The following is a 21,349-nucleotide window of genomic DNA, read 5'->3' as shown; positions in this document are numbered from 1 at the left end:
CAGACATGGAGACTGAGGCACAGACAGGCTAAGTTCCTGGCCCAGCATTTCACAGCAGCTGAGCAGCTGAGCTGGAATTCAAACCAGAGATGCCGGACCCCCTGGCTCCCCAGGGAATGAGGGCAGAGCCATCAGAGGCTTGGTTGAGTTTCCACCTGAGGGTGACATTTATTTCAAGATACCTCTGTCCCTAAAATACTTTCAGGAAAACAGGGCAAATACTCTTATTTCATGATCCATTTAAAATAATAAGCATAGCTGGTGCTTACTGAGCAAATTGTTCCATTTCTGCTGTCGCATTGACATGGTTTAATTGTTTGGGTCAGGCCCTGAGGCCTTGGTGGGAAAAGTTTTGAGAACAGGTCACCCTCGCACCCCATCTCCTCTGCGTGGCTGAAGACGGGTGCCCCTGACATGGGAGGACAGTCACAGTGGTGCCTTCCAGAGGCCAACACCCAGGCTTTGACCTTTGCACCTGTGGCCGGGGCCAGATGCCTGGTCCCCCAAACCCTCAAGTTTGACAAAGCTAAGAAGACAAAGCACAGCCTGTTTCAAGAGTGTACCATTTCCTGGATCAGAGGACAGGAATGGAGGAGGAGGGAGAGAGAACTGTCAGGGAGGGCAGAGGAGGGAGCTGTCAGGGCTGGGAGGTGACGAGGAGCAGCAGCCGGAGGAGGGAGGTGAATTGGGTGACTTGAACTTGGCTCTTCCTGCTTTCAGAGGGTGGGGCAGGACCAGAGGTGGGAGGCAGATCCTAGGCCTGATGCAGAGAGGAGCACCAGGAGGAGAGGGGAGTCGCAGGCAGGCAGGCTGGGGACGGTGAAGAAGGGCACGTGAATGTGCGAACTAGAACAGCGGAGGCATCCTTTGGTGCCTGAGCTGAGTGTAGGCTACCCATGGAGCCCTGCTGGTGGGCTCGCTGAGGCCCCCTGTTGGCCGACAGTGGCTCGGCAGCAGCTTCCCCGTGCTGGTCCGGGGCTCCCAGGTGGGTGCAGGGGAGAGGCTCATCATTGGGCCTGCTGAGCGCCATCTGCGCAGGGATTCCGTGGGGGTCTGGAGGTCAGAACCCCAGCCCATGCCCAACTTTTGTTGTCCCCCAGCCTCCCAGCAGGGTCCCCATGAGGGATTCCGGCCTTCCGTGCCCAGCCTGGAGCGGGGTGCTCCCCTGGACACTGTTCAAAACAGGCTACACAAATAGCCTCCACGGTGCGTCTCATGAGTCCGGGAACAGCTCAAGCCAGCGGCGTGCCTGCCTCCAGCGCTGCTCATGCCAGGGGGGTTAAAAAAAGAACGAGGCACGCCCGATCCAAAGGCTTTTGTGGGTAGGGCAGAAATAATCAAGCCAAACTCAAAAGTCAGACCGTCAGGAGCCAGGTTGTGCGCTCTCATGGGGACAGGGTCTCCCCACTCGAAATCATCTCTTCGCAGCTGGGACAGGCAGCCGAGTCCCTGCCCTCCTCAAGGACCCTCCTTTTGCTGGGGGCGGCCGGGGCAGAGGTGAGTGGCACATTGTCTGTTAAAAGGGTTCAGTTTTAATGTCAAAGGCTTTCCAGTCTGTTTTCCCAGCGAGGTCAGTTCCAGACTCTGCGCCCTGCCCGTCGTAGGACCAGCTACTGGCACAGCTGGGTCGGGCCTCCCGTTGGGTCCTTAAATTCCATGGGAACTTGTGACATAGATGTGGAGACTCAGGTTCCAGGACATGAGGACTTGCCAGTGATTGTTGCCCAGCTGTGGCTGCCACTGACCGTGGTGGTGAGGGTGGTGGGGGTGAGGGAGGATGAGCTGCCGTATTTGTTCCCAGGCAGGGCACTACATTCTTTGATGGAGAGGACTAGGTTAATAGTCATTGTGGGTGGCATTTATTGTGTGTCTTCCCTGTGCCAGGCAAGGTTCTGGGTGCTCTGTTCACTTGATCTGGTGATGCTAAGGCACCCACACTCCTGTGCCCACCTGATGTGGTAATTGATGGAGACAGAGGCAGGGTCCAGTCAAAGCCTGCGTTCTGCAAAGCCACGGGGTCCCATAAGGATCAGGCCAGTTGCTGGGTGTGGAGTGGCCTCCCCTGTGGGTGGGCGAGTGGCCGGCTGATGGGGGACAGGATGCCTTCCATTCTAGATCCCTCTCCGTCAGCCCTCTGGAGCATCCCCCACCCCCATGCCCACCTCTGTCCCCCAGAACTTTCCCCTGTGCAGTTTTCTTTTGTTGATTTAGAAACAGACCCAATTTCCTGGAGCTGGGATAGTTGAGCTAAATTATCACATTACCACTAGCAACTGTTGTTAACTTTAGTTCTTTCAGGCTCTAACCTGAATTTTTGTTTTCTAAAGGCCATCAACCAACCACATTTCCTTCATTAGCAATGAGTAGTCATGAAGATTTGGTGTTGTTGATGGTAGGATTCATGCAGAGAGAAAAAAATCAGTATTTCAGGAAAAAGTTGCAGAGAGAAAGAAAAGCAGGAGAGAGGGAGAAAGGAAGAGACAGGTGGGAGGGTGGTGGTGTTCAGCCTCAGAAGGAGAAACTTTCTTGACAGCATTGGCATACAATAGGTGCTCATTAAATGTTTATGCAAATGACTTGATATTATAGTAGGCAAGAGCACAGATTCTGGGTTTGGGTTTGAATTCAAATTCCACCACATACAAGGTGTATGAGTTTGGGTCATTTTCTTAACTTCCCTGTGCCTAAGCTTCCTCTCCTTTAAAATGGGCCAGCCTCAGGCACTGGCTGTGGGGGACAGTGGAGTTCTGTTTATTGCTGATGAGGCTTCAGGGTCATCCTGTGAGCTCCCACCGGTGCCCAAGTCTATGTCACACAGCTGTGATGAGGACTGAGTTGTTTTCCCAGGGCAGCTGTGAGAGGGCCACAAATGGGCAGGCATTTATTCTCGTGGTCCTGGAGGCCAGAAGTCTGAGGTCCGGTGTGTTGGCAGGGCCTGCTTCCTCTGAGCCTGTGGGGGACCCTCCCTTGCCTCTTCCTGGGGTCTGGTGTTTGCCCTTGCCACTGGGCTCCTTGGCCTGTGGGAGTGTCACACTTTGGCTTTGTGCGTGGCCTCCCCGTGGGTCTCTCTCCCATGGCTATCTCCTTATAGGGACTCTTGTCATGCTGGGCTGAGGGCCACCCGATTCCAGGATGACCTCATCTCAGTCACATCCTGGCGTCTCTCAGGATGCTGTTCCAGATAGGGTCACACCCTCATTAAGGGGGTGGGGGCTAAGGGGTGGGGGCTAGGACCTCGACCTTTCAGCCCATAACTGGGATGGAGTGAGTGGACCCCCAGCACCGAGCGCAGGACCTAGGACAGAACGGTGCCCTTTGGCAGGAGCAGTGCCCGTGGCTGCGGTAGCGCACCCTCACCTGCCTGCCCTTTTGCTGGGGCCCGTGGATGGCCCTCTGAAGCTCGGCCTCCCACCTGTTCACCTGACGTGGCCTGGCTTGCTGGGCCAGTGAATTGTTGGGTTGTCCTTATTTGAGCGGCCTCTTCTGAAGTGGGGAGGAAGGATGCCGCCTCCCTAAGGACACCTTCCCAGGGCAAAGCAAGGGCCACAGCCTGGACACACAGTGCCCTCCCAGGCTGCCGCCCCTCCTTTCCCGTCCTGCCTGGTGCTTTGTGGTCCAGGAGGGCAGATGGCCACTGCCTACGTAGATGGGAGGAGGCTCCTCTTTCCCTTCCCCAGGGGCCAGGAGGCGCCTGCAGACAGGAGCAGCCTTGGCTTTTCCAGCCCCTTGGGTTACTTTGCAGCGAGAATGGAAATGTGTGTGTGTGTGTGTGTGTGTGTGTGTGTGTGTGTGTGTGTTGTTTCCAGTTGGAGCCAAACAGATTTGCTTCAGAGAAGTCTAGATATCTATGGAAACAGTACTAATTTTAGTCTTGCCCCACTAATGCCAACTCCGATAGTGCTGTTTTGGGTCAGGGCTCAGGGAGCGGGGAAGGCGAACAGGCCGAAGGGTCATGTCAAGCCCCGAGTAGCCAGTGGCGGGGGAAATCGGGCGGGTGCAGCAGAAATCTTAGGTGGCTCCGCAGGATTCGCTCCAGGGGGAGCCTGGTCCTGAGAGCGGGGCTGGAGTGGAGCCTCAGTCAGGGCTGTGTCTGAATGAAGGGAGCCCCCCCCCTTCACTCTCCCTGGCTAAACTCTGCTCGTTTTTCTCCAGCCCGGCTCACGACCCTGCTTTCCGCGTCCTCCTCTCTGGAGTCCTGACTGCTGCCCTGAATTCCTGGCGTCTCTCATGTTCCTGTTGAAGTCCTGCGTTAGCCTATTTAGCTCTGTGCTTCACTCCTCTGCCTTGAAGTCCTGCCATTTATTTTCGAGCCTCTCAAAGTCAGCCAGGGTCACTGTCATATCTGTATGCCGAGCCTGCTGTGCAGGGGACGCGCAGGACCCACACAGTGAGTGGAATTTGACATAACTGGTGATTTCTGGTTGATTAAACCAGGGGCTGGGAAGCCACGAGAAAGGGACGGGAAATAAGAGAGTCTAAAATAAAGTCTGCAGAAACACTTTTCAGTGGGCAGCATTCACTTGGGGGGAAGGCAGTGGCCCGCAGTTCTATTAAGGACATGCTGAGGGAGGGCCACAGGCGCGAGGAGGCTCCTGGGGTGGGTGCTGGGGGCACTGGGGAGGAGACGGATGGAGATCATTCTAGGGCGCGGGGGGGCATCGTCCTTCCTGCCCTGTCCTCCCACCTCCCAGCTGGAATCCTTGCAGAGTATTAGGCACCGGAGGACCTTAGATGGGGTCTTGTGTGTTTCGAAGTCAGATATTCAGGACTGATGTTCCTGCATCAATGCTTGGTCATCTGTTTTGGTGTGTATTTCTGAATCCTGCATAACCCATCATGTCCCAGGTGCTCCTGCTCAGTCGTGGTTGGAACCAAGGCTTGTGCCCAGGGGAGGGGCCACTGGTGTGAATTATTGCAGAGAATTTCCACATGCTTCATATTCCATTCAGCAGAGGAAGAGCAACGTAGTCATGGTAAAATTGGGGAGATGACGGACAGGAGAGCAGCACAGAGTGGGACTGATCCATATAACCTTGGGAGCTGGGCAGGGCACAGGTAGGATGCCCTGGTAGATGCCACCACACTCAGGATTTGACCCGGGTCCCCTCCTCCTGTCTCCCTGCTCAGCATGCATAGAATGCGTGTGAGCTCCAAATTCTTGGGCACTACTATGGCTTGGATATGGCGTGAGCCTGTCCCCAAGTGTTCATGTTAGAAGCTTGGTCCTCATGTGGTGATGTGAGTGGGCCCTAAGTGGAAGGTGACTATGTCCTTGGGGACATTATCCTCTGAAAGGATGGTCTTGTGCAGTAAGCTAGCCTCTTAAGAGTAGTTTGTTATATAAAAGCAAGACTGGCCCTTGAATCTCTCTGGCTTTCTGTCTTGCGATGTGATCTCTCCATCTCATGGGTGATTCTGCCATGGTGCTGTCTGCCATGTGTGATGTAACCAGAAGTCCCTCACAGAGCCAGCAGATGTGGATGCCATGCTCTGGGACCTCTAAAACTAAGCTGAATAAACTTCTTTATAAAGTACTCAGCCTCAGGTGTTTTGGTATAGTGACGCAATCGAGACTAACAGAAACACTTTCTCTTGTTTAATCCAACTACTAATGTGGTCTAGCAAAATGAAGTTTTCCTTCATAAACAAAAGGGGAAATTGAGGCTGGGGGGCTGGAAGTGACTTGTGGAGGCCCACCCCCCTGGTAAGAAGTAGATGCCGTGGTCCACTGTGGCCGCATTCTGATTTAGGGAGCCAAGACCCACTGACGAGAGTGTTTAGATTTTGGAAATAGAAGCGCACGCAGGGGTGTGGTGCCACTTGTCTGCTCCTGGCAAAGCTCCTCCTGGTGCGTAACAGCACCAGCACCAGCACGCAGCTGCTCAGGCCACAGGCAAGCCCAAGGGCTGGGCGGGAGCTTTCTGGGCAGTGGGACGCCTCGGTCTTGGGTGGCTCAGTTTGTCCAGAGCTGGTGAAAGGCAGTTTGGTCCTTGAGCTGAGGGAGCAGCCCCAGCTGACAGGGTGAGTCAGAGCAGAGCCCAGAATAGAAGGCAGAGGGCAAGTGTGCAGAGGCCACCTCCATCCCATCATCTGGGCTTTAGGATGCCTGTTCAGATGATTAGGCTTTTCTACATAACACTGTTTGCAGACTGCTTCATGATCATTTATTAGTGTCGCCTGGCAACGGCTCCCCAGATTAGCCGCATGCATTCAGCTGAGGGTGCTTAATGCTGGATCCACCCAGAGCCCCGTTCACTGCGAGGGCCTTATCAGGCCCCCTCCAGCACCCTGCTCATCCGCCTCCCTTGCCCTCCGTGCTCCATGCACCAGAGCCCTTCCCTGGCACCTCCCTGTGGGCAGCTTTGGTTTGGATGCTTTTTTTCATTGCTGGGACTGTTTAGTGGTGGTGAAGATGGTCACGTTGGCATTCCTGTTGGCACCAACAGTAATAGCACCTCATTTGAGACCCTGAGCTCCAGGAAGGCAAAGCTTTCGTTCTTCATTTATGAATCTCTGGTGCCTGAAAGAGTCCCTAGCACACAGTAGGTACTTTGTGAATGTTTGGTGATAAGACTGTCTGCTATGTGTTGGACTCTGCTTTTTCTTAAGTCTTTAATTTTCCCATGACCCTTCCTCCTCCCTAGTAGATTGACATTTAGTGTGTTGACTGTCGCTGTATGGATAAGCACTTGCATACAGATAATTCTCATCATGATTGAATTATAACAGAGAGGGTAAGACACTTGCTCAAGGTCACACAGATGTATCCAATTCAAGCCCTTGGTTTACCTCCATACCAGTGTTATCAGTAGAACGTTCTGTGTGATGGAAATGCTCCCTGTTTCTACCGACCGGTATAGGAGCCACTAGCCATAGACGGTTAAAGAAGACTTACAATGCAGCTAGTGCCCCTGAGTAACTGTATTTTTTTTCATTTCAGTTATTTTAATTAACTTAAACAGCCGCATGTGGCTAGTCCTCCCACACTGGATGCCACAGCTCTCTACTATGCCACATCTGAATAATAATGACAGCTCACCTTAATTGAGTGCTTACTACACGCTGAGCAGTTTCCAGATGCCTTCCAGAGTGAATGAGTTCAGTCCATCCTCTCAACCCCAGGTCGATGTACAGGGGTCAGGGCAGCTTCTCTACTTTAAAGATTTTACAGCAAGAACCTGGTGTAGCTAGATTCTCCCCCAGAGAGAAAGCTGCTTGACCCCAGAGTTTGAAACTACATATTTCTCTCTGTTTTCCATGTATACAGCAGTGGACATGGCCATGAAAAATAAGAGCCCAATGTTCTACGTACTTGTCCCCAGAGATGGTGCTGCCCACTACACATCCTGAGGAAGGGGACAGCCCATTTGCCTTCACTGTTCCCATCAAATGGCTCAGGTAGATGGAAAGCTTTTATTTACATGAGATGAAGCCATGTAAGTGTCACTTTGAAAAAAAAAATGCCAATATTCCTTACCAGGATGCTCTGTCATGCCACACAACAAATGAAACAAAACCCACTTTGTGTAACGGTGAAAATATTTCAAGGTCAGGGTGGGAAGGAGAGAAGGCCAAACTGAAATGATCCGCAGTCTGGCTGGCTGGCACCAACGGTTGCAAGGTCGTGGGTCTGGTGACGTTTCCCTGTTCCCAGCTGTGCCTTCCTTCCTGAGGCTCGCTCAGTGAGAGGGTCTCTTTTAACTCTTGGGGTGATGGGAAGGGACAGCTGATGGAGGGTTGTGCAGCATGGGTGTGGAGCGGAGGTCACAGCTCTGTCCACCATGGAGGTCCGCCATGGAGGGCTGTGGTGGTCATCCTAATGTGCTCTGCGTGCTGAGTGGAGCTGACATCCATGTCGTGGCGTGTTCAGAAACTGTGAACCAACCTGGCAGAGGGGCCAGGAACCTGGGCTAGGAGCAGACCTGGGCTAGCGGTGTCCAGGAGAGACACGTGGAGAAACAGCTAGAGAGACGGTCCCAAAGGATGAGGCCTCATTGGGAGCACTGTATAAATCGAGGCAGCGACTGTGCCGCTCAGGGCCTGTGGATGAGGACTGCTTTGTGTTCTGAGGAAAGGAACAGGGAGACATGGCCACGGACTGCTGGGGAAAGCCTGTTCCGAGGTCTTCAGTCGACTAGTTAAGTCCACATTCCTCCCACTGCTGACTCAAGGTAGTCATGCAGCTTCCAAAGCGAGCCCTTGGTCTGTTCTTCCATCCAGTTTTCCATCCATCCATTCAGACTTCATTCATCCATCCACCCATCCATCCATTCATCCATCCACCCATCTACCCATCCATTCATCCATTCATCTACCCATCCATTCATTCACCCATTGATCCATCTACCCACCCATCTATGCACCCATCCATCCATTCATCCATCTATCCACCTACCCATCCATCCATCCATCCATCCATCCATCCATCCATCCATCCACCCATCCATCTATTCACCCATCGATCCATCTATCTGTCTGTCCATCTACCCACCCATCCATCCACCCACCCATCCATCCACCCACCCATCCATCTACCCATCTATCCCTCCATCCATCTACCCATTCATTCATCAATCCATCCATCCATCCATCCATCCATCCATCCACCCATCCATTTATCCATTTTTCCATCCATCTATCCATCCATCTACCCATCCGTCCATCCATTCACCCACCCATCCATCAACCCACCCACCCATCCATCCATCCATCATCCGGGTTTGAGTCTCTCTGTCTGGTCCCGGGGGTAGCGTGATGAACAGGGCATCACGGGAAGACTTGGAGGCTCAATACAAGGCTGACTACCCCTCACCTATATAGCTTCCCCCAGCAAAGCTGTTTTCCCTACTTCCCCTCTTGTTTTTATCATACGTGGACTTTTTAATCTGCACTGTGCTTGGAGTACTTGATTGTATTGAGCACAGTTCTTTATTGTAACCCTCCTAAGAACAGGGGCCCCATATCCTCCCTGGGCTAATTGTGGGCACCGGTGGGGACTCCAGCATTATCGAGGTAAATAGGAGCTGCTGCCACCTGCAAGGGCCTGAACAGATATCAGTGATCTGAAGGGTCTCCTTGATGTTCTCTGCCTCCCATCTCCCTCCTCTGCCTCTTTCTCAGCAACGACCCTCAGAGCAGATTCCATCACAGGCCATCGCCAGGCAGTGGAAGAAAAATGGGGAGTGGCGTCCTCCGGAAGGCGGGGTTCCCGTTTGCCTGGAAATATGGGAGGCTTTCATCTTGCTGGACTGACAGATGTGAGATGTCACATATTTACTTGGTCTTCAAGCAAACCTGTGGTCTAATTCGAGCCTGCTAGACAATGCATTTGACTGCCTCAGCTCCCCAGGTTGCTTTTGGTGTGTTAAGCTCAGGAACTCTGACTTACAGTGTTTCAAAAATAAAAGTATTCCTATCACCCTTTTATTCCTAGTGAAGTTCACCAGGGCTCAGAAGCCCTTCTGAAACGGGGATGCACTGTCTGGGCGTGACCAGCCTCCGTGGGGCGCAGGTAGGCAGGCTGGAGAGAGCAGGAAAGAAAGACACCAGCGTGACCGAGAGCCTTCTCTGTGACAGGTGCTTCATCATCGTATTTTAATGGTCTCTGTGACCCAGTGAGGCTGAATTCATAAATGAGGAAGTGAGACTGAAGGAATGAAACTTGCCCATGGTCAAGCAGCCATGGGATGGCAGAGCTGGGACTTGGATCCTAATTAGTTGGATCCTGGGTTCCCTTTGGCCACAGTGCCACAGGTGAACTGGGCACAGTGAGTTTCCTGCCCGTCTGAACGTGGGCAACTTAATAGATTTATGCCTTAGTTTTCACATCTGTAAAATAGGACAATAATAAGTAGGAGTAATGAGGGTTAAAGGAGGTTATTCTGGAAAAGCCTGTGTGTGGGAAGCACTCGGTGCATGTGATGTGGAATAGGTATTTGCTATAAGAGGAACTTTAATCATCAACCTTGTTTTGATTATCTTTTTATTTTTGGTAATATTGGCCACAGACTGCCCCCCTCTTTGTCAATAGAGTTGCTATTTTAATAGAAACACAACTGTCTCAAAAACAGCCTATATTTTGTAACATTGAGCCTAGGTGCAATGTCATGGTGGCCCCTGAAGACACACGACAGAGCTGGGGTCTAAACCCAGGCCTGTGTGGCCTCTGTGCCCACACTGCCTCGTCTGGGGTCCGGGTGTCCAGCTGGCACTCAGCCTTGTGGTCACGTGGTTCTGATGGCCCTGCTATGGCAGCCACTGCATCAGGAAGAACCACGATCTAGTTGGGGGGGAGTCCAGGCCTCAGCCCTGGAAAGGTGAGATGACCGCATGGGGTTGCCTTGTCGCTGGAGGCGGGGCACCTTGGGCAGCTGCGGTGACTGCTGTAAACGCCCTCCCCTGGCAAGGTGCTCCCTGTTGTTCCCAGGCAGTTTAGAGGCCATCTCCCCAGGGTGGCCTTCCCTGATGACTGTCCCCCTGCAGCCCAGGCTCCAGGCAGAGTGAGAGGCGTCTTCCTTTGCCCTGTGGCCTGTTATCCAGCCCCTCCTGCATCCTTCTCCATGATGTCGTCTTCTCGAGCTGTGTGGCTTCTCTCTTCCGCTCGCTGCTGGGGACAGAGGCTGTGCCTGTGTGAGAAACACCCCCTCCTCCCCCACATCTCTCCTTCCAGCCACACAGGAGGTTGCCCTTGCCCCCTCTTCCCAATCAGGCAGGACCAGGTGTCTCATTCTGGCTGAGGGGTGGTGGGCAGGTGGGGCCTAACTCCAGCTGCAGCATTTATTTGCTGGTGCCAGAGCCAGGGGAGGGGACAGGACTCGGGAGTGGCAGGACCTTCTGGTCACTGATGCTCACAGCAGCACTGGGAGGCTGGGGTGTGGGTGATCCTGTTCTTCAGGTGAGACTCCTGAGGTGTGGTAAGGGTAGTTGCTCGTCTGAGGTTCCACATCTGGGATGCAGGTCCAGGTCTCACTTGTTCTATGACAACTGCTGCCGTTTGCCCATCTTGATTTCTTGTGTCCTTGCTGTTAAATGTCCACTAAGGGTGTGTAGGTGGGTGTGGAGTGGGCATGGGGGAACAGCCGGCAGAGGGGCGGGGCTGGGTTTCCTTTGCAGAGTGAGTGATGGAAAAGGTTGGCATCCTGAGCCCGGCGGGTGGCTGCACTGGGCTACCAGGTTAACGGAGGGAGAAATGAGTTGGCAGTCATCTCTCTGCAGATGTCAGATTCCCTTTAATGTGCAGCTTGGCTGAGATTGCCAAGATGGGGCTGTGCTTACTGACCTTTTGCGCTCTGTGCATATGGGAATAGGCATGTAGAAGAAAAGGGGAGAGAGGAAAGGCATCCCAGATGGCAGCTGCCTGGGCCCTGCTGTTTCCTTACAGGCTCACAGATTTGGAGCCTTCGGAGCTTCACCCTGAGCTTCTGGGATGAAGGCTCAGAGGGAGCATCCAGAAGTGTGGGTCTCATGCCCCAGGGTCCTTGCTGAGGGCGTGAGGGTATGCAGGCGTGGGCAGCTGGCCTGCAGAGAGGGCTCAGGCTGGCAGGGCTCTGTAGTCCTCTGCACCAGTTGGTGGGAGCAGCTGGGGTGGTGGGCTGGCCTAGGAGGGTCAGGGCAGTGGCCTGGTGATCTGGATGTCCTGGTTTTGTCTCCACTTTGCCCTGGTAATGCCATTGAGTTCAGGCAAGTATGTGCCAGGCGTTCTCCTGTGCCCTTGACACACTTTCATCCTGAGAACGGTCCCTTCTGAGTCCTGGAGGATTCTGCTGCCTGCATCACAGGATGCTGAGTCTCAGAGAGGCCTGGTGACTTTCCTTAGCCTGCCCTTGCTGTCAAGTAGAGAGACCCGTGCTGGGTCAGGATGTGATTCCAGAGTTCCTGACTATCAGGACCATTCCTCTAAATACTTCACTTCTCTGAGCCAAAGTTTCTTATTTTGAAGATAAAGATGGTAAGAGATACACACATTTATCTGAACCTCTGTTATGTGTGGGTGCTTTGTTTAGATCACCTTCATTATGTTCCTAAATCTTTTTTTTTCAAACCCTGGTGTTAGGCATCGTTGTGTTGATTTAAGACATGTTCTTAAAAAAAAGAATTGTTAAAAGTTTACACATCACCCAAAATGTACCATCTTATTAATTTTAAGTGTACAGTTTAAAAGTGTGAAGTACATTCATGTTGTACTTTTGATCTTGCATGATTGAAACTCTGTACCCATTCAACATTGTCCCTTCTCCCCAGACCTTGCAACTACCATCACCTAGATTTGACTGTTCCAGGTATCTCATATGAGTGACATCATGTGGCATTTTCCTTCTTTGATTGGCTTATATCCCTTAGCATAATGTCCTCAGGTTCATGTGTGTTGTAGCATGCGTCAGGATTTCCTTCCTTGGACAGTTCCGGTGTATACAAGCCACACTGTTTGTTTATCTTTCATCTGTTGCTGGCCCTTCTGGACGGTTCATCTGTGATGGATTGCTTCTGCCTTTTAGCTGCATCTGGTTGATTGTTTTAATCAGTGGAGACCAAGGCCACATGGCTGGATTTGGACCCCAGCTTCTATTTGATTTGACACTGAACTCTGACTCCCTTTTTGTTTTCATCTAACTGTAGGAGTTGAAAAGAATTTTGAGATACAAAGTAATGAGTGCTTTTGTAAAGGGTCCCATGGAAGAAGTTCTAGAAATGTTGGCTGAGGATCTTCAAGGTTCTTCCTGACACATGGCAGCCAGGGTGCTGGGTTCTGAGTTTCTTCAGTGGCTTCACAGCTGGTTCTGAGCTGGACCTGGGGAGGTCTAAGTGTACTGGAAGAGACTTAGAACAGAATGAGCAGAGAAGGCATGTCACACGAGAAGTGTCTCCTTTGACACATATGTGTGTTAGTCAGCTTTCTATTCCCTATGACAAAGTAGCTGAGCTAATCAACTTAGAGGAGGAAAGGTTTATTTGGCCTCACAATTTCAGAGTTTCCAGTCCATGTATGGCTGGCCTGTTTTGGGGCCTGTAGTGAGGCAGCACATCATGAGGTGTGAGCCATGGGGTAGAGCAGAGCTGTTCACTCCATGGCAGCCAGAGACAGGAAGAGGCCAGAATCCCAAAACCCACTTCAGGGGCACATTCTGGTGACCTAACTTCCTCTCACTAGGTCTCACCTCTTAAAAGGTTCCACCACTTCCTAATAGCATCGCAGGCTGAAGACCAAGCCGATACCATGTTGGGCCTCAGGGGGACATTTAAGATTCCAGCCATAGCAGGTGTCTCTCTGTAAGCCTGTGCTGGGGTCGGGCCCACTTCTTCCAAGTCCCTGCTTGGATAGCACTTTTCCCCGAGGTCTGGTGCAGACCTAGTCTTTCCACCAGAGGCTGTGAAGTGTGAGCTGATGGTCTTTGGTTTATATTTTCTTCCTGCCCAGTATTTCCCCAAAGTGTTTTTTTTCTTTCTGCTGAAGGTACTGCCAGTTTGTTGGTGTCTATAAGCTCTAGCCTTTGTTTACGCATTTTAAAGATGGCCATCTTGAGGGGCTATGCTGAAGTTAGCCAGCCCAGGAGCCCGGCAGTCCTGTCCTGGCTCTGACGTGGGTTTACACTGAGAGCTCCCTGGAGGCCCTGGTTCTCCTCAGGCCCAGGGCCCACAGTGAAGTGGTTTATGTGTCAAAGGGGACACTTCTCGTGTGACATGCCAGAGTTTCTGTCTGACCCACTCGATCATCATTTTCTATTTAAAACGAGGATTTTGTTTGTCTGGTAGAGCATTAATTCCTAGTTGGTCACATTACCCCTAACAAACCACCAGAGCTATTTGCATGAGTTTCCTTAGCACTCTCCCAGGGAAATCACTGCAGGCCACGTTCATTTAGTTCTGTGTTTTTTTCTGGCCTCATCACCTTGCAGGGCTGTGCGTCCATAGGGGATAGTTATTGCTCACATCTATTATTCCAGCCTTTTGGGGTTCCCTTGCCAGTTTTGGGTATCAAAAGCTCATAATGGATTTTCTCCTGCCCTTGAGGTGCAGTGTTGAGAGCCACAGCCGAAGGGGCCCCAGCAAACTTCCAGCTGCCGGCTGATGATTGGCTCACAGCAGCCCCAGCAACATCTAGCTGATTGGCTCCTCTGCGGTGATGCTCATTGGGCTGTTTCCCTGCCCTTTCAGACCACGGAGCTGCTCATTGGGGGACTTTTTTGGCTCCGCCCACGTGACCCAGCCAATCGGCCTCAAGAGCAGGAGGATTGTGGGAGGTGGAGAGAAGCTTGTGTGGGAGAGAGAGGCTTGTGGGAAGCCGGTGGTGGCAGTTGAGGCTCTGAGGGTTTTTCCTGAGAGGCTGTTTTGTTTGGCGTGTGTGGTTCTAAAAATAAAGTTAGTTTCTTTTGACAAGTGGCTCCTGATTGTGCCCAGCCAGACTGCGGCAGTGCAGCTGCAACTTTGGACTGTCAGCTTTGAATAAAGGCGGCGTGTGAGCAGCGGGGTGAGCTCCCAGGGGCCTCCGAGTCTGTCTGCCCCCTGAACCTGACTTTAAGATATTCATCTTTGCTTTTTCTGCTCACTCTTGGCAAAACAAAAAATTGTGGGGGTGGAGGGAAAAAAGATGACAGGACAGGTTCCTCTGACACTAGATTTAAAGGAGCCTTGTCTATTTCCCAGAACCAACATTCAGAAATAAATTCCATGGTTTCAGCCATTTGTGGAGAACTTGGGTACCAGGTAAGGTGTGCAGCGTTTTCAAAGTTGTTTTATGAAGTCTGCACAGAAGCCCTTGCAAGTCACCCCTTGGAATCTTCTCCGTGGAAATCTGGCAGGGCATGCTCTTCCTCTGAGGGAAGAATGTGCCTGTTATCATAGGCCACATTGGGAGCAGCAGGCTGGGGAGCATGCTGTCCTCCGGGCTTTGTCCTGGTCTCTCTCAAACAAGAGAATGGCTTCCTCACAGGGACTCAGAAACACATCCCGTTTGCTCTTCCAGTGGGATTTTCTCTGTGCCTTGTTCTCTTTGCTCATGATCTATTACCCACGTCTTGCAGCTAGAAATACCACTGGGCTGCATTTTAGCCTCTTAATTGGAACCTCCCTGAAGCCCGAAGAGTAAGGTGACTATTTGTTCCACTGGGAATGACTCTGCCCCTTTCCATGGAAGGGTGAGTGGCTGTCTGGGCGAGGACATTTCCAGAAGAGCATGGCCACCCAGGGGCTCTTCCAGGTATAGCCAGGCCTACACTCTGGCTGGATTCTGCACTCGGGGCATTCTGGAATCTTCTCTGTGGAAATCTGGCATGGCATGCTCTTCCTCTGCCAGTCACCCCTTTCTAAGGGAGGAGGGCATTCCTTATGCACTCTTCACACAGTTGCCAGTGCAGGGCTGGGTGCCCAGGAGGCCTCAGTAAGTCCTGCTGATGCGAAGGTGCCTCTTGGAATGCCAAGGCTCCGTCTCGCCACCATCCTGGGTTATTTGTATCCTCTTAACCTTTTGTACTTCAGCGTCCTCATCTCAAAAAGGCAGGGGCGGGGTGCAGGGAAGTGATGTTCAGTTATTACGAGGACTCAGTGAGCAAACCATGCAATGATGGCATGGACTTTGTTTTACTCATTATTGTATCCTGAGGTCGGTGCTCGGTAAATATTCATTGAATGACTGAAGAGATAGGAAATCCTCTCTTCTGCCCCAGTTTGAAATATGAGATCATGGTGTGACCCTGTGGTTCTTAGGGGGCACTGCCTGCTGGAGACGCCTTGGAGGCTGAAGTAGTCGGGGTCCTCCAGAGAAATGGAAGCAATAGAGTGTGCATCTGTAAGGGAGGATTTATCAGAGGATTGGCTTGCACAGCCACAGAGACCATGATTTCCTGCCTACCCCAGCTGCCCCTGACCTGTTCAACACAGAAGGAGGTTACAGAAGAAGGTTCCGGGATGGCTGTCTGCAAGCCGGAGAGCCTGTGGCTGGCTCAGTTCAGGAAGCCAGAAGCTTCAGCTGCAACCCTCAGAACCAAGGGCCACAGAGGACAAACAGGGCAAGTCCCAGAGTCCCCAGGCAAGGAAGCTAGAGTCTGATACTCAGGGTAGCAAAAAACACACCTGCTCCACAGGAAGAGCCTGAGAATTTCCCCCTTTCCTCATTTCCTGGTCCATCCTGGCTCTCTGCTGATGGCTGGTGCAACCCACACTGAGGGTGAGTCTTCCCCCTTCATTTCACTGACCTCCATGTTCATCTTTCTTGGAAACATCGTCCCAGAGATGTCCAGAAGTAAGTACCAGTTATCTAGATATCTCTCAATATGGCCAAGTGGATACCCCAAATTAACCCTCATAGGGCCTTTCCCAAAAGCTCACAACCAAACCCTACTCCTGAGATTCCGATTCATTACTTCTCGGATGGAGCTTGGTGCATGCATTGGGAAAACAGGGTCTCAGCTGATCACTGGTACGCAGCCCTGGTGGATAATGGGCTCTCTGGCCTCCAAATTTTATATATATATATATCTTGTCCACCACTGATTTTGTGTTAGGGCACTTGGGGTAGCCAGGAAATCATTAGGTTCCTCTGAATGTTGTACTCCACCCCTTCCTCCTTCAAGGTCAACTGAAGTAATTAATAGTCACTTCAGTAGCACCTTCTCCAGAAAGACTCCAGAGCCTCCTTGCCTGGAAGCACTCCCTCTCTGTGTAATGCCCCATGGTCCTGCTTCTCAGCTTCTGTACTACCAGGGTCAGCCATAAGCTTATTTCAGTATGTCACCACTCAATTTATGAATGACTTTGAAGGCTAAGTTTTTTGCTTTTATATGTATGAATAACACTGTGTCCCCCAAGATTCCTTCTGTTCCTTTTCAGGCCAGTAACACAGGGTGTTCTTATTAAATTTCTCTCTCTCTCTCTCTCTCTCTCTCTCTCTCTCTCTCTCTCTCTCAACCAGAGATACTTGAGGGGGAAAAAAGCAATTCATTTTTCCTTTGTAATTAGCCTTGATGATTAGACGATCTTTTCCATTATGTTTTATTTTTACTTCCCTGGAATATATCAAGTGGCCTCTTTTCTGTGAAGGTTACCCTTCAAGTAAGCAAGGGAGCTTGATTAGAGCACTGGGGGATTTACTTTGTATTTTTTAAACAGTAAGACTCATGATGGAGCGGGCTGATGTGAGCAGACGGGGAAAGGTCAGCCCTGGAGCCATAACGTGGCTCTGCACCCAGACCCTGAGACCTATAAACCTATGCTCCAAGGACAAGATTTTCTTTTTTTTTTTTTTACTCAGCTGCTTAAGTAATTAATAGTCACTTTTACTGTAGAATTCATTTTATACTGAACAAAGCTTCCTGGCCAGTCACTGGTGACTTGTCTTCTGTGCCCAGGGTCTTTTTTTTGTTTGTTTTAAAGAAGCTTTGAAACAGCTTTAATATTAATAATTGCATTCATCAGCTCTGACTGGGTGGCATGTTAGTTATTTGAATGTGACACACGGTTTATTGTATTTTGCTATCTAGATGGATTTGGGGGTGATTTCTAGAGTGGCCTGGTAGACTTCTTAATCCCAAAGAGTCAGTTTAGCCTTCTTGCTGAGCATGTGAACAAAGGGTCCCAGGAGGCTGCTCTGGGCATCTGGCTGGCTGCCTGCCCACGGGGAGGGACTTAGCGGGGACCCGTGCTGGGAGCAGTTTCACTTTCACACTTGCTTCCTCTTGTCCACCACTGACCTGAGAGATGTTCCTGGGGATCCCTAGAGTGTTGAGGGCCAAGTGCAAAAGGAAGAGCTTGCATTTGCCCAGCCAGCCGCCAGCCAGCGGATATCCTGACTCTGGGCAGATTCGGAGGATACAGACCAAGTCAATGTCCACATAGACTCTCTCCTGACACCTTGCTCTTTCCAACTCGGCATGTGTGGGAATGGAACGGGTAGTTTTTCATGTCCTTGCTATCTGGGACATAAGTAGGCATACTTATTTAAGCCTTCTCACCATCTGTGAGATAGGTATTATCGGGGTTTCAGTACACACCCCCATTTCTGTGAACATCATACTGGTGTGCGGTGTTTTGCATAACAGGGCTGTGGAATTTCGCAGCCTGGCTTTGAGAATTAATTCTGTCTCTTATTGTGATGTGGAACAAGGGATTTATAGGTCCATAGCCTCATGCTCCTGTCCACTTGGTCCAGTCAGGCTACAGGTTGGACCTCCTGAGGTCACTGAGTAGGTCACACTCATTAGGTTGGTTGGATTCACAAACGTCTTTGCAGACCTGCGTGGGGGGCGGGAGGCAGAGGCTCTTCCTGGTGCAGTGTCCCTGTGTCCCTATGGATGGCTCTGGAGTCGCCCTGCACGGGAACCACCTTGAGTGCTGTCCATTCCTGGAGAGGCCGCTCGTGCTAGGGAATGTGGAGACCCAGAGTGCTTCCTCCTGGTTCTACCTTGGCGTTGGGTGGTCATAGACAAGTTCCTTGACCTCTCTTGCTCTTAGTTTTCTCACTTCTGAACTGAGACAGCGGTGGCAGTTTTCTCTGGGTGGCTTTCTTTTGGCTTCTCTTCCTCAAGGACTGTTCAGATTTCCCATGACGGAGGCCTCCTAGGCTGCCCTATGCGTCACTGCCACCCTCCCCTGGGACCCTCTAGCCTGCTCTGCTTTTCCCCTGTCTCCGGGTAGCACTTATCACCTTCTCACATTCGCTGTGCTTTGCTGTTTATTTGTTTACTTTTTAGAAACATAAAACGAAGGTGACCTTCACTGGAGTGTAGCCTCATACGGTGGCCTTTCTGTTTATCCTGCACCTAGACCCTCTTGAAACTGCCTGACACAAGCAATTATTGTGAATGTTTGGACAGGTTATTGAGAAAAAGAAGAGCCCAGCCTCCTTGGACTGCCTGCCGTCAGCATGGTGCTGGCCTGGCTCCAGTACCTGGCCCCTGGTGTGTTGAGAGCCACAGCCCAAAGCGTCTGGCAATGAGCAGCTCCGTGGTCTGAAAGGGCAGGGAAACAGCCCAATGAGCATCACTGCAGAGGAGCCAATCAGCTGGCATCTGGAAGTTGCTGAGGCCACGGTGAGCCAATCAGCTGGAAGTTTGCTGGGGCCGCTGTGAGCCAATCAGCTGGAAGTTTGCTGGGGCCCCTTTGGCTGTGGCTCTCAACACTGGTGGTCTCCTGTTGAATGCCAGAGTTTCACAGAACACTGACAGGTGACAGGGTCAGCAGTGTTTGTGCTAGAACAAGACAACAGCAAGACCGCTCCATAATCAACACCGACCACAGACAACAAGCATGAGTGTTGCAACCCACCAAAACGACCAAACATTCCCCTCTCTCAGCTCCCAGAAGTCACTGCGGCCTCTTTCCCAATTATAGCGTTAGCTCTACTCTGCCCGTCTTGCCTCTTATTAAAAAATTATTGAGCCAGGTGCAGTGATATACCTATAATCCCGGTGCCTCTGGAGGCTGAGGCAGGAGGATCGTGAGTTTCAATCCAGCAATTTTCAATCAGCAAAAGCAGGGTGCTAAGCAACTTAGGGAGACCCTGTCTTTAAAGAAAAAAAAAATCCAAAATAGGACTAGGGATGTGGCTTAGTGGTTGAGTGCCCCTAAGTACAATCCTTGTCATCCCCTTGTCCCCCCCCCCCCCCCCCCAAAATTACTGAGATCCCTGGCCGTGGATTCTTGTTTTATGACAGTACCTGATCCAGAACAAACCTATGCTTCTTCAAACTCCTGCCTACATCATGGAGTACAGTCCAAATTGCAGATGCTTCTACTGAGACACTCACGATTCTCCATGGCTCCATGTCTTCCTGTTGCAATGGGCCAATAAGCCTGGTTTTATTTGGATGTAGGTGTACTCCTGGTGACATTTGGAGCCTGGAGTGCTATCTCATGGTGATGAAGCTTTGTAACAGGCAGTGCTAGAGAAATGTGTACGCCGTTAGTGCACACTGAGAAATCCTGCACAGGTGAGTTATCCTCTGGGTCTAAATTTCTGAAGTGTAAAATGAGGGGGCTGACCAGATGATTCACTAGGTTTCCTTCAGTTTTCACATTCCGTAGTTCCTGAGTGTTCCTAAGCACTTACTGTGTGTTATACACAGTGGGCGCTGAACAGAAGAGGCAAGTGGTGACACGCGAATCCCTTCTTAGGCTGTAGCACTTACTTCCAGTTTGACCCTGGGGAAGACACAGCCTTGATCTTCAGTTTTATTTAAGTCTTAATCTCAGTGTTGTAGTGAACCCAGATGGCGGTAGCGATGATGACTCGCTAAATAATATTATTGATAATAATAGCATAAAACTTCCAGGTGCTTACTGTGTGTTATATAAATCACACTCTCACAAATTGCCACAGTAACCCCTATGAAGTAAGTGAGGCTACTTCATTAAACAAGGGTAAATGAAAACACAGAGAGGGTAAGTGACTTTCCAAAGGTCACAAAGCTGAAGGGTGGTAGCACTAGGATTTAAGGTAGGCCTTTGCAACCTCCCAGCTCTAACTCTTAATCCTAGCACTTGAGTGAATAAAAATGGTTGCCATTTAGGAGATGCTTCAAAGAACTCAGTTGTAGAGCTAAGATGAGCGCTCACTCGGTGGAGGTTGAGACAGACCCGAGTGTGAAGAGGACAGGAAGGCAATGGGGTTGGGGTGTACGTGCCTGCAGGCATGGAGGTTGAGAAGAGGAGGAAGCCTGGTGGGTCGGGGTGACGGAGAGAAGGCAGGGCTCCAAGAGGCAGTGAGGTCTTGCGAACAGCGTTGCTCTGCAGTCAAGAGACCAGCGTCCTCTCTGGATTTTTTACCTGTGAATCTTAACTCCTGTTGTTGGGTTTTGGGTTTGTAAAAACTGAGCTCAGTCACCTCCCTCCTTACCTAGGGTGGTAGTTAGCCTGTGAGGAAGCTCAGAACTGGTCATGTGTACAGAAGCGTAAGGCCTTGCTGTAATTACAGGAAAAAAAATCTGCAGTTTCAAGGCATTGAACTACAAGGCAGGTGCTCAGTGGTCCCTGTCTGTTTCCTTCTACCCAAACTTCAGGACCCAGGGTTGCCATGGGAACCTCGTCGTTGTCATTCAGCAGTTGTGGTCTTGCTCAGGTGGAGTATTTTTAAAGACTCTTTAGGTTATCTATAGAGTCTCAGGGACAGAAGTCTCGGGGACATGGTGAGAGGGCATCCTGGAGGCTGGGGTGGAATTATGCTAAGGACGGGAGCCGGCAAGACAACTCTCTAAAGGTGGGGGACCCAGGCTCCAGCTGCTCCCTGACACCACCTCCTCGGGTCTCCTTCACAGAGTCATTCTTAGGTATTCCAGGATTTAAATGGGAAAATGTACTAGTCAGATTATCCTCCCAAATAAGGCTATGTAATTTATACCTGCACTTATGGGGGAAGATTTCC

The 21,349-nt window shown here is 51.1% G+C and overlaps 1 protein-coding gene across 8 annotated transcripts in view; it reads left to right on the top strand.

Moving 5' to 3' along the window:
• Large1 (LARGE xylosyl- and glucuronyltransferase 1) overlaps positions 1-21,349 on the top strand; it is a 496,807-nt gene that overhangs the window by 38,167 nt on the left and 437,291 nt on the right. The window contains exons 1-2 of one of the 8 annotated variants that reach the window (XM_058574195.1): positions 1,203-1,497; positions 4,153-4,387. The exons of 5 other annotated variants lie outside the window; for them this stretch is intronic. In XM_058574195.1, the coding sequence (XP_058430178.1) occupies positions 4,347-4,387 (41 nt within the window). In that variant the 5' untranslated portion in view covers positions 1,203-1,497; positions 4,153-4,346. Of the gene's footprint in view, positions 1-1,202; positions 1,498-4,152; positions 4,388-21,349 lie in introns of those variants that run through there. 2 more of the 8 variants (XM_058574196.1, XM_058574194.1) reach the window with 2 other exon arrangements.

Source organism: Marmota monax, unplaced genomic scaffold (assembly GCF_021218885.2).
Source record: "Marmota monax isolate L192 unplaced genomic scaffold, Marmota_monax_Labrador192_F-V1.1 WCK01_AAM20220418_F8-fsc00051, whole genome shotgun sequence".
Taxonomy (NCBI): Eukaryota; Metazoa; Chordata; class Mammalia; order Rodentia; family Sciuridae; genus Marmota; species Marmota monax.
Note: the sequence above shows the minus strand (reverse complement) of the source record. Positions and strands in the feature narration are given on the sequence as shown.